Source organism: Dioscorea cayenensis, chromosome 19 (assembly GCF_009730915.1).
Source record: "Dioscorea cayenensis subsp. rotundata cultivar TDr96_F1 chromosome 19, TDr96_F1_v2_PseudoChromosome.rev07_lg8_w22 25.fasta, whole genome shotgun sequence".
In the NCBI taxonomy this organism is placed as follows: domain Eukaryota; kingdom Viridiplantae; phylum Streptophyta; class Magnoliopsida; order Dioscoreales; family Dioscoreaceae; genus Dioscorea; species Dioscorea cayenensis.
The window spans coordinates 26,922,832-26,934,636 of NC_052489.1; the positions used below are offsets into that span (position 1 = coordinate 26,922,832).

Consider the following 11,805-nt stretch of genomic DNA (forward strand, 5'->3'; position numbering starts at 1 on the left):
TAACGTGATTTTGTCCAGCCTTATGATATGGTCTTTGAATTATATAATATTAAACATTTATTTGTTTTATTAAATTGCTCTAATTTTTAGACTAGTTCTATTGTGGTTATAAAAAAAATTTATTTATGGTTATGCTGAGACGCTTTGTTTGTCAACTTGTGATGTGATTTTAGAGAACTAAAAAACCATACCAGATATTAAAGGAATAAAGATGGGTTTTCTTGTATATTACTTATTTTTGAAGATCGTTTTTGCACTTGTGTCGAAGCTTGTTAAGGTTTTTTCGTGTATATAATCATGACGTAGAAGTCTGGTATATTTGCTTCCTGTTGTCATGTTGTGTGGTTCAAATACTTTGTAGTTAAAAAAAAATAGAGAAAAATGTTTTATTAATAAAATTGTCATGTAATATAAATTTAATTATTTGACATGATAAATGGAAAACTTCTTTAGTCTTTACGACCACCAGTCACAATAACCCTTTCTTTGTTTGTTTCTTTATGTTTGCTTTCTTGTATGCTTTCTTTTCACTGCTTTGGCGCAACATTTTGTCAGTAAGTGTGTTTTAGAGAAAATCACTACTTAAGATGAGGACAAATCAGGGCACTAACAGTGAGATCACTGAGATGTGCAATCAGATTCTCTGAAAATAGAAATTAATGTCACAGTGACACTGACATATAAGAACAATAAATAATAATGCTCCATAAAAAAATGATGTTAAAATAAGTTGTAGGATGTCAATTCTCCTTGAGTAAACTATTTGGTCAGGTTGAGCATTAGATTCCTCTGGTCTTGTAAGTTCAACATAACCTTCTTTCCCTCTATATATTTCCTCCCATCTTTTCACAATATATTTCTTTTGTCCTTTTGGACATACTTTGGTAGGAAAGCTTTTATTTATTTATTTATTTATTTTTTAACAAGTGGCAAAGCAGAATAGAACAAGCATGACTTCATAATTCTGTGTAAAGATGATTGCTGCCTTATGTTAGTCTTTGCTTTGTCAGACAATGTAATAATTAATAAATGTTTATAAAACTAAACAATAAAACACATGTGAAGAAGCACTTGAATTATCACCTAAAGCAAAACCCTTTTTCATGTATAGTGAAAAGAAAATATCCCTCCATCAGAGTCACAGTCAAGTCTAAATTCTGAAATTGGGTTAGCGTTAGGGTTTGGTTTGAGGGAATCTAACAAAGAGGGTCAAATAAGAAACAAGGGTTTACAAGTCCCTGTCAAGAGCTATAGAACCATTGAATAAGTCCATGAAGAGTCCCTGCCTAGCCCATGTTTGGAAGCTTTACATACACTACACTCCAAAATGATGTTCCAAGGAATAATAACAAATTCTTGATTATTAAATCTCATATTTCTTTTTATCTGAAAATTGATGACTTAGACTTAGACAAGCAAATATGGAGGAGATATTACACCCAATCTCAACCCCGGTTAATTAATGTTCGTTTGATTTTGTTACCTATGTATGTTCCACGTATTTATCATGGATGATGATGTTCCAAAATAATTATCTTTTGAGGATGATCACTCTATCAAAATCATTTTTAACACAGATAAATTTTTTTTTTTAAAAAAAAAAACCTTTTATATTCGAAGATGATCAAATATTTATTATTTATAACTTTGTAGACCTTAATATTAATTAACTTTTCATTCTTCAGTTTAACAATGTTCTCATATCTCACTTCACCATCTCCCCATCTCTCTCCCCATCTTTCTTTACACATTCTTATCCGTAGACAAAGAGATATATTCATTAATTAATAAATACATACATGCATACACACACACACACACAATATATATATATATATATATATATATACAACCACAAACACTACAAAAACAAAACAGAAAACTTTCCTCTAAGCTAATATGTATGGTACGTTAAAACCATACATCAATAAGAACTATTATCATCATGATGATAATAATAATAATAATAATTAAGAAAGATGTTGATGATGATGATGATGATGATGATGAGATGAAACAACAACAACAACAAAGTTGGCAATCTGGTTCATAACCTCATGACAATGATCATTATTAGGGAGTAAGTAAAACCCAATGGTGGCCTCTTCTCTCAAAACAAGCTTCACTTCATGCCCACCATTCCTCAACCCTTCCACGTACTTCAACTGCCAGTCTCTTATCAAATCCAATCCCGCCACCACCACCAAACTCCTCGGAAACTTAGAAACTCCGTCCAAGCTCCCACCTTTCGGCCCGAACGGGTTGCACGCCGGGTGATCCCTGTCGGCGCCGTCCGGCAAAAACGCTTTCCAGTACCAATCTCGATCTTTTATCGTCACGAAGTACTTGCCGTCCAGCCGGAGCTCCGACTCCGTGCGCTGCTCCCCGCCGAACATCGGGTTCAACAAGATGTTGCCGGAGATCGGAATCCCTGACGAGATGGCTCGAACGGCCACGTGGTGCGCGATGTTCCCGCCGGAGCTATCCCCGGCGAGGAAAAATGGGCTGGATTTGAGCCATGACTCGGAAACGGCCCATTTAAGCGCGGCCCAACCGTCGTCGTAGGCGCAGGGGTAACGGTGCTCAGGGGAACGGCGGTAGTTAACGGAGATAATAACGGCGGGGGTGCAGTGACGGAGAAGACGGCGACAGAGGGAGTCGTATATGGCGGTGTTGACGGAGGAATGAGCGAAGCTGCCGCCGTGAAAGAAGATGATGACGGGGAAGTTGACGACGTTATCGGAGGGACGGTAGACGCGGACGAGGAGGTTGGTGGAACGGTCAATAAGACGATCGTAAGAGATGACGCCGTCAACAGGGACGGCGTTAGCGGGGACCTTACGGTCAAGGTACTCGTGGAGGTGACGGTCGAACGTGCCGTCAGGTCGCCGTTGCATGTTGTAAGCTAGTTTGAAGTTTGAGATCAAAACCCATGTGTTCAAAGGCACCACCTTCTGAACTTATTTGAAAATAATTCAAATTAATAATTTAAAAACAAAAATAATTGGAAAGAAAAAATAAAGTGAAATTTTTTTTGAAACAAATAAAAAATACTCTTGATTCATTGGTGTTGAGCTCTTCACTGCCGGCCATGGAGGAGGAGGAGGAGGAGGAGGAGAAGCGGATTCGGGTGGGGTTGAAGGAAACCGTTAACGTGGGACCCGATAGCAAGGTTGGTCTTCCCTAAGCTAGTTGCTATAAATATAGAAGATTGGTTAGGGTTTTTGTAATTAAAAATAAATAAATAAATAGTTAATTAATTAATTTTTAAAAAGGGGAAAACGACAAAAGAGGTCTGAGAGTGAGAGGGAAGAGAAACACGCGCGCAAGGCGACAAGAAAAAGACTTGGGACCTTCTCTCATAGTCATAGACTACTTCTATTACTACTACTAAAGTATACCTTTTTTATTTTATTTTTTTTTCGTGTGTGTACTTTTTATTTATTTATTTGGATTAATTTATTAGGATGGGTTTTGGGTATGAATGAGGTTGAAGGGATAATAATAATAATAATAATAATAAGTGAAAAGTGAGGTATTGAGATGATATAGCTTAGGATACAGCTCAGGAGTAGATGTTTTTTTTTTTGTTTAGGCATTTTTGTTTAGGCAGATCTGAGATGGTGTCTTTTGACTATTTAGATGTCTCTCTCCCTCTCTTATTATTATGTTTATTTTATTTATTTATTTTTTTGTTATATTTTGTATTTTTTCATTTCTGATGAGAGATTTTTTTTCTTTGTATTATTATTTTTTTATTTTTTTTAATAAAATGTGGTTTATTCCACATTTATCTTAATAAAAACAACAAAAAATGGGAAGTCATGTCATGGACTTACGAGGGGGGTGGGGAGTTATGTGAACAGGTGAAAGAGGATTGCGTGTGAAACTTGGACAGGGAAAGTGTGAATGGAGGAGGGTGCTTCTTGGATTTTTTTTATTTTTATTTATTTATTTTTTTTTAATGTGGGTTGTGGTGCATCTTGAGGGGGAAATGGGGAATGGATGATGAAGATGATATCATAAATGGTTTATTAATGCTTGGTGGCTTTCTGAGGATGCAACACGTAATGTGGTTGATAGTGGGTAACGTGGCAAGCTGGAAGGTGCTAGTAGACTTGGGCGGTAAATAGGAAATAATAGAGATGCGTGTGTGTTTTTTTTAGGGAAAAGTAAAAAGCCCATATAGTTCGAAATTTTCTGAAAAATAAGGAATGAGAAATTTTTCGATTACATGATATGTGGTTTTCAGGATTTGCAAAAAGGGAAAAAGCAGATTAGCGTTAACTTTTTTTCGATTTTTTAGGCGAAAATTATCTATTTATGTAAAAATCACTATGTGAGCTTTAAAAAAATAAGATTTTTTTCAACGTGATTTTTGTTTGATTTTTGGAATTTAAGTTTTTTTCTTGTTTAGTGAAATTTTTGGAAGAGAAATAAATTTTTAAAAAAATATATTTTTTATGTCATATAAGTTGATTTTTAAATAAAATGACGATTTTGTCCTTGTGAGTTAACACCGTTAATTGCTTGATAACGGTTTTTCCCTTTTTTGCAAATCTAGAAAACCACATATCATAGAATCGAAAAAAAATTCCTCATTCCTTATTTTGCAAAACTCGAAAACCACATGAGTTTTTTTTGTACTTTTCCTTTTTTATTATTATGAAGATGATAAGTTTTTTGGTACTTGTAAATAAATAACGATGTTTTTTTATTTATTTTACCTAGTGATACTTGGTCCTTGACGTACACTTATTACTTTTTTAAAAAAAATCATAAATAAATATTAATATCAAAGATTATTTTATAAATAAAATATTATTTTATAATATATGAATAAAATTATATTCGAAAGATTTAAAATTGTTATTAAAGGAATATATTTACCTAACACTTGGTTAGTTTAATGGTGAAAACACTTGACAATATATGGTATATATGGATTGAATATGAGTTTTTATAAGTTTCGTGTAGGAAGAGTGATATCTTAGGGTTGAAATGCGCAAAAAGATTTATTAGTATGATATCATTTTTGTATATGCTGTTTGTAGTAATATATATATATATATAAAGATTTAATTGATAAAAATTTGCATAAATAAAATTGATGCATTAAAACTATTTGTTGCACTAACCTAATCAATCTATAAATAAGAGAGTGACCTCCAAATATTTTATGTTAAATAATAAATAAATTGACAAACTTGATTAATGATTTTTTGTCTTATTAATATCAGGTCTATGGTATAGAGTGTTCATTTTAAGAATCGAAATTATATTAGATCTCTGATATATGCTTATCATATGTCGTAAATAAAAATAAAATATGATATTAGGTGTTAAAGTGTGTTTTATTTTATTTTATAATTTAATCTATTTACTTTTTAGGTTATTTTATTTTTATGATATCTATGACGTGTATACTCTTATCATATGGATATATATATACATATATTTTGATAAAAATTAATTAAAACTAGAATTAAGTATATATATGTACCATGATGTAATGCTTGAAATTTGCAATCGTAATCACCAGCTTCTCAAAGCTGGTGATAAGGATGATAAAATTATCACAAGTCAAGTCGTCTAAAGACTTGTTCTCCAATTCTTTTCCTTTTTTTTTTGAAAATTAAAGAGGCATAAGCACCTTCTTTTCTCTTTATTAATTAATATAATAGACAGACAGAGGCTAAGCTTCTGACTTGTGACTAATGAGGATGAGAGAGGCCCACATGCAGGAACATACTGCAACCATGCCAAACTTCAAGAGCACAAACAATAATTGAATTAGAGATAAAGCTACATAATACATTGCACCTCCCCCAGTCCCCAAGTCCTACTCAACAAAAATCCAAGATACCACATGACCCAGTTTAACTAACCCAAAAACAATGTCTCATAATTTTATATTAGAAAAACACTGGTAATATTAATTCTGGATTGCAGGGCAATTAAATAATAAATGGAAATGCACTTCAATAACTTAACTTTCTTATTTAAGAATAATAGTTCAAGAAGCAGTACTGGGGTACACTCAATATAATTATTCTGAATAAATTAATTTGGATATGAGACATACATATGATCCATATGTGCTTTGTATCCCCATTTAAACTCTAGTTTACCAGCAATCTCCTCTTGCAGAAGGATGCAATTCTCTCACCAGCTTCTCTTGCTAGCTCAGTGGGTACTCCAAAGAATATCCTCACCCAATTCTTTAATCCCAGGACACTACCTGAGTGAAGGATATGTACATCATTCATGGTTAAGATATTACAAATATAAATATATTTACAATAATATTTATTATATTACAACTTTTAACTGTGTGACATAATTAAAGAGTGTAACCTGGAAGAACCAGCACGGATTCCTCTTTCATCAAGGCCCGGGCAAAGTCCATATCATTTTCGATCCCATCAAGAAGGTCTGTTTTCACTTCAACCTGCCATGGATTTGGTTTGTTATCATGCCTCACACTTTTTATGATTCACTGGAGTATAGGAAAGGAGTATAATAAGAAGCCTAACCATCATAAACATGGAGGCTTGAGGCCTTGAATAACCATTGAGAGCTTCAATTTGTTCTATTTTGGTAAACAAAGTGTTTGCTGAGGACTCTAATATATTCATGACATTGTTATTGAACTCTTCACTAGAAGCTGATAACATACTAGGAACTGCCGCCTGTGTGGGGAATTACAGATGAATATATATAGTTAACGAAGTGAGTAAATTAAGTAGTAAAGTGGACTTAAAAAACGTGAATTGTTAATTTACCTGGATTGTGCAAGGTGGACCACAAAATATATTCATAAGCGTCTCAGTTGCCATCTTGACCTGTTACCATAATCACAAGAAATGATGATATGCATTTTAATTGTGTCTATTTGTGTAAGGTACCAAATATATATATATATATATATATATATATATATATATATATATATTAAGAAGGAAACCTGTTTGAGAGATCCATAAGGATCAACAAAGGCTAACCATCCGATGCGCCAACCAGGAACCATCCAGCGCTTTGACAAGGAACCAATGGTGATCACAGGTGCAATATGAGCAAAAGAGGCCATCGGTACAAACTTACCACCTCCAAATACCATATGCCCATATACTTCATCTGCTATAATCGGTATATTCAAGTCTCTTGCAGTTTCAGCAATCTGAAAAAAAAAGGAGAGAAAGATTAGTTTCACTTGTGAAATTCAAAATCTTAATTAAAAAGAGATGATGCTTTAAAGAAACACAACAATATATATACTTGAAGGAGGTGGGAGGAGGAGTAGGCGACGCCGCAGGGGTTGTTAGGGGAGATGAGGACGATGCCAACAGTGTTGTGGTCAGCGAGAGCTCGGAGCTGAGAAGGGTCCAGCTCCCAGTTCTTTTCAGGGAGAAGATCATAGAAGCGAGGTTCAATGCCACTGAGGTAGCACTTAGCCTCGTACAGTGGGAAACCAGGGCGCGGGATGAGCAGATTGGCGCCACGCCCGGTGGCCAACACCGCGGTGCACACCTGAATTGCCTGTGTGCCGCCCACCATTAGGTACACGTCCTCTTCCTTTATACCTTGCCGCACTTCCCATGACAAGTACTCTGCCACGGCCCTGTGTGTTCAAAACCATACAAGACATCAATCAAAATTAAAGGTGTTCACTCATAGACATTATTTACTGAATCCCAACTCAATCTTATTTTCTTTTTAAGAGAAAGAAAACATGTTTTATTTAATATAGTTAGCTCACGAATGCAAACTTCGCACTCATGTGTTGATTTTTAAGCCGAAGGAGAAGGATGCTAGATATGAGGACAGACTGATTCAATCACTGAATCAAGGTAGGTAAGGCTTGATGTAATCTTAATTACATGCTAGGTTATAAAGGAGGATGACACAAATATTACTTGAAGACTCATTGTTTGGCCCTTTGGTGAACAAACTAGAGGGTTTTCTAAACTAAAAGCCATTAGACCAAGTAATGATTAGATTAGATATTGATTAATAACTATTGAAGATGTTGACTTAGTAAACGCATCCGTACCCTTAATACAAGCGGTTCGAAACTTTTGCACTGATAGTTGACAGCATTATTAGTGAGAATGTGCAGCATTAGGGGTGGCAAAAATTCGGGTCCGGACCCGGCCCGGTTTTAAATCTGGACAAACTTGGTATGTCCAAACCCGGTTTATTTTAAAACCGGGTTGTCCGGATGTCCAAATTTGTCCGAATTCTATAAGTTATTTTTAAGTTCGCTCAAATATTAAATTATACAAAAATAATTTAATTCACATTAAATGCAAAAAAAAACATTAATAATCCAAAACTCAACTCAAATTATAGAAAAATCTAAGTCTTAATAGAAAACAATAGATGTTTAAAGTTTTTAGAAGAATGGGCTTAAAACAAATGGGCCTAAGGTTGTGGGCTTTTAAAGTTTTATGGGTTAAAAGGGCCCGGTTGTCCGAATTTCTATGTCCGGACCCGGCCCGGATTTAAATCCGGACAACCAAGCCATGTCCGGACCCGGCCCGCATTTGCAAACCTTATGTCCAAACCCTTTTTATTCCGGGCCGGACAAAACCGGGCCGGCGGGTCCGGACAGATTATTGCCACCCCTATGCAGCATGCGTAGCCTCAGCCTACCTAATTTTTAAAATATCTACATCGGTCTCTCCAACACTAGGTATTAAGATCCACCCGTGGTCCCAGTTATAGGTAGGATATAAGTTCGATGACCCTAACAGCCACAGCTCACAGCTCACCCGTGGTCCCAATTATAGGTACGATATAAGTTTCGATGATCCTAACAACCACAGCTCATAACCAAACTCACTCCTTAAATAGATCATGATGCACTGGACCGGGCCAGTGAAAATTGTACACATATATACAAGAAAGTTGATAAATTTGATCGTCATGGTGTATTGCCCCAGCTCTAAGGGATAAATCATTAGATTTTCTGTCACTACTTTGATATGCATATGACTCTCAAGCACATTTCAGATTGTCTATGTTCATGACCTATCTAAAGTTTAAGCAATAAAAAAAAACATCTAATTTAATTTAATATATAATGACTATAAATATATGCTTAAATTGACCTTTTCAAAACAGAACACAAGCAATTGCGCATTTGGATATAACCATAATGATTAATGACGAGAGATATTTGATAAATAATTAGAAAAAATTTCACAAGTTCTAAATACACCTTTGATCTTGATGACGTCTGTACGTCTATAATTTACCCTTAACATAAGAACTAACGAATCCCTCATTTCATACCATTAATTAGCTATCTTGTCTTATTATTTGTAAGTCTCATTCAAGGCAATAACTAATCTGTATCAAGATAATTAATTGGAGACACCCCGTGATGATACCATTAAAATAAAGTATTTTGATATCTTTCTCTATTTTCAAAATTTTATATTTATGATCAAGAGAAGGTACCACCGAAAAGGAAACATGGATATTTTATTAATAAGATTTTCGCTTTTTTTATTACATTCTTATAACTTGTATTCCTGATTTCAAAATTAGTTTTTTAGTCACATTATTAAGAATGTATATAAACATAATGTCATTATCTCAACGTACTTGTACTTTAACATTTATACTCTAATTTTGTGTAAATTAAGATTTAAAATAATTTTTACTAAAATAAAAATATTTTGTAGAGAGGATTTGGTGCCAACCAATTAAAAAGTCATAGTCATATATATATATATATATATATTTATCCTCATAGAAAAAAACAAAACAAAAAGAAGACTTATTTAGTTTATTATGCACCATATATAAAGTGGTGGTTTAGTAGGACACGCAAAGCAACCTCGGTGTGGCATACACAGCCAAGGAATTAAGGAAACCCATTACTAATGAAATGTCTCAGACTTCGTAAGATATTCAGGGATCTCTACAACTCAACAGTTTTGAAGTATATGTGGAAGCACATGCCACGGGATTAACACTATAGAGTCGCAGAAAATAAACCAATGACTTAAGTTACCAAACAAATCCATAGAACTTCTAGGATTGGTATAGCCACATCAACTCAAATGAAAGTGCCCCTTAAGAACATGTGCTGGTAGAAAATGAGAAACAAAAAGTTCATATTTCATATTTCTACACATTTCTCTTGTACGCCTCTTTGACATGCTAACTTTTACTACAAGTTAGAGACGTCAATAATATTGACTATCCGAAGACAAACGCATAGGAGGATGCCAATTGTACAACCTCCTTTTAATATAAATATATATTTGACAAATAAATAACAAGTGCTTTTTATTTAAATTATTATTAAAAAAATAAATAGGTATAGAAGTGCATAAATTATAATAGTTTACAGGTCTTTTACAAAAAAAATTCTACCTTATAATTTCAAACTAGTGAAACCACTGTTTCTCTTAGGGAGAATTTTTTAGACCCACAAACATAATTGAAAAATAGTATTGAATCAAAATATACAGTATATAAATAGTAATAAAATAATATTACTGACAGAAAGATTAAAACTTTGCTCTCCTTTAATACCCATGTGTCATACAATTCAAGTCCTACCTACTCATGCAGACATATCATACCTACTCATGCAGGCATATCAGGATGGTCTTTGTTCATATCATGAATAAGAATCGCTTCCCATATAGTACTAAAACTAAGTCAACTTGTCGCACAAATCCAGAAGAGATGCAACCTAGGTGCGCATAAAAACAAGATTAACCACAGTATTCACGCAATTCCTTATCTTCAAGAACGGGAATGATGTGAATGGTGGTACAAAGAGATAGAAATTGGCAAAAATAGGCTAACATTGTCAATGAAAATGCTATCAAGAGAGATTATCACACTAAAATCCAGTGAGTCACATTCGCTTGCTTGCGCAACACTCACGTGAATGAGAGGCGCAGAAGAGGGACAAATTCTCAACCATAGAAAATACCAATGCATCAAGGAATCCAAAGAAAAAGCGAGATCGACACGCACCTGCGAACACTAGGAAGGCCGAAGGAAGGGGCGTAGCTGATGAACTCACCGGATGAATTGGAATCCGAGAGGATTTTAATGGCGTCCTGGCCCCGATGGAAGCAAGGGTACACGGAAGCGTCGCCGACTCCGAGTGAGACCAAGGGTTTGTCGGGGTTGACGCAGGAAAGGAGCTCTGCAACTATGCCTCTAATTGAAGTCTTTTGCTTATTGACATGCGAATCAGACTTTCCGGCTGAGCTCTGAGTCTGTGATGAATACCTAGAATTGTTGGCCGAGATCTGAGAGCGTTTTCACCAAGGAATTAATAGCGTTAATCCAAGAGGAAGATGACGCCATTGATGAACAAACTGAGAGAAAGATAGATAGATAGATATATAGAGAGAGAGAAGAAGGGAAGAGAGGCATGCCTGCGTGGTCGGCGCCATTGGAGATCAAGCTAAGCTTTTTCTCGGTTTGAACTCCGAGCTTTGGGAGTGAGATGGAGAGGCTGGGAGCGCGGTGTGCATTTTATAGGAACCCCTCTGCGATCTCGTCACTCGCTGTGTACTTACCGCATCTTGGTATTTTTATTATTTATTATTTATTTATTTTTAAAAATAATGAAATTCTTTTGTGATACCTTGCTGCACGTGGAGAGAGGTTTGTCCATAACTTTTTAAAAATGAATTAAAAATTAACATTATATTCCGGAGAGACAGTGGTCTTATTATTTTAACAAAAATACGGATTAACTTTTTGAAAAGTCACCCAACTTTGTATCTTATTTTTAATTTAGTCAATCAACTTCAAAATATATCA

The 11,805-nt window shown here is 34.7% G+C and overlaps 2 protein-coding genes across 2 annotated transcripts; both read right to left on the reverse strand.

Annotated features, from left to right (window-relative positions):
* Positions 1-1,872: 1,872 nt before the first annotated feature.
* LOC120283550 (gibberellin receptor GID1C-like) lies at positions 1,873-3,202 on the reverse strand. The gene is made up of 2 exons (XM_039290252.1): positions 3,055-3,202; positions 1,873-2,954 (listed from the first exon to the last, which is right to left on the reverse strand). Exons 1-2 carry the CDS (start codon positions 3,091-3,093, stop codon positions 1,971-1,973), a joined length of 1,023 nt encoding a protein of 340 aa, XP_039146186.1. The 5' UTR covers positions 3,094-3,202; the 3' UTR covers positions 1,873-1,970.
* Positions 3,203-5,975: 2,773 nt separating this feature from the next.
* Positions 5,976-11,550, reverse strand: LOC120249907 (nicotianamine aminotransferase 1). The gene is made up of 8 exons (XM_039258617.1): positions 11,415-11,550; positions 11,005-11,285; positions 7,279-7,621; positions 6,968-7,180; positions 6,786-6,845; positions 6,537-6,692; positions 6,358-6,451; positions 5,976-6,241 (listed from the first exon to the last, which is right to left on the reverse strand). The coding sequence occupies exons 1-8, from the start codon at positions 11,430-11,432 to the stop codon at positions 6,123-6,125; spliced, it is 1,284 nt and encodes a 427-aa protein (XP_039114551.1). The 5' UTR covers positions 11,433-11,550; the 3' UTR covers positions 5,976-6,122.
* Between the last annotated feature and the right edge of the window lie 255 nt (positions 11,551-11,805).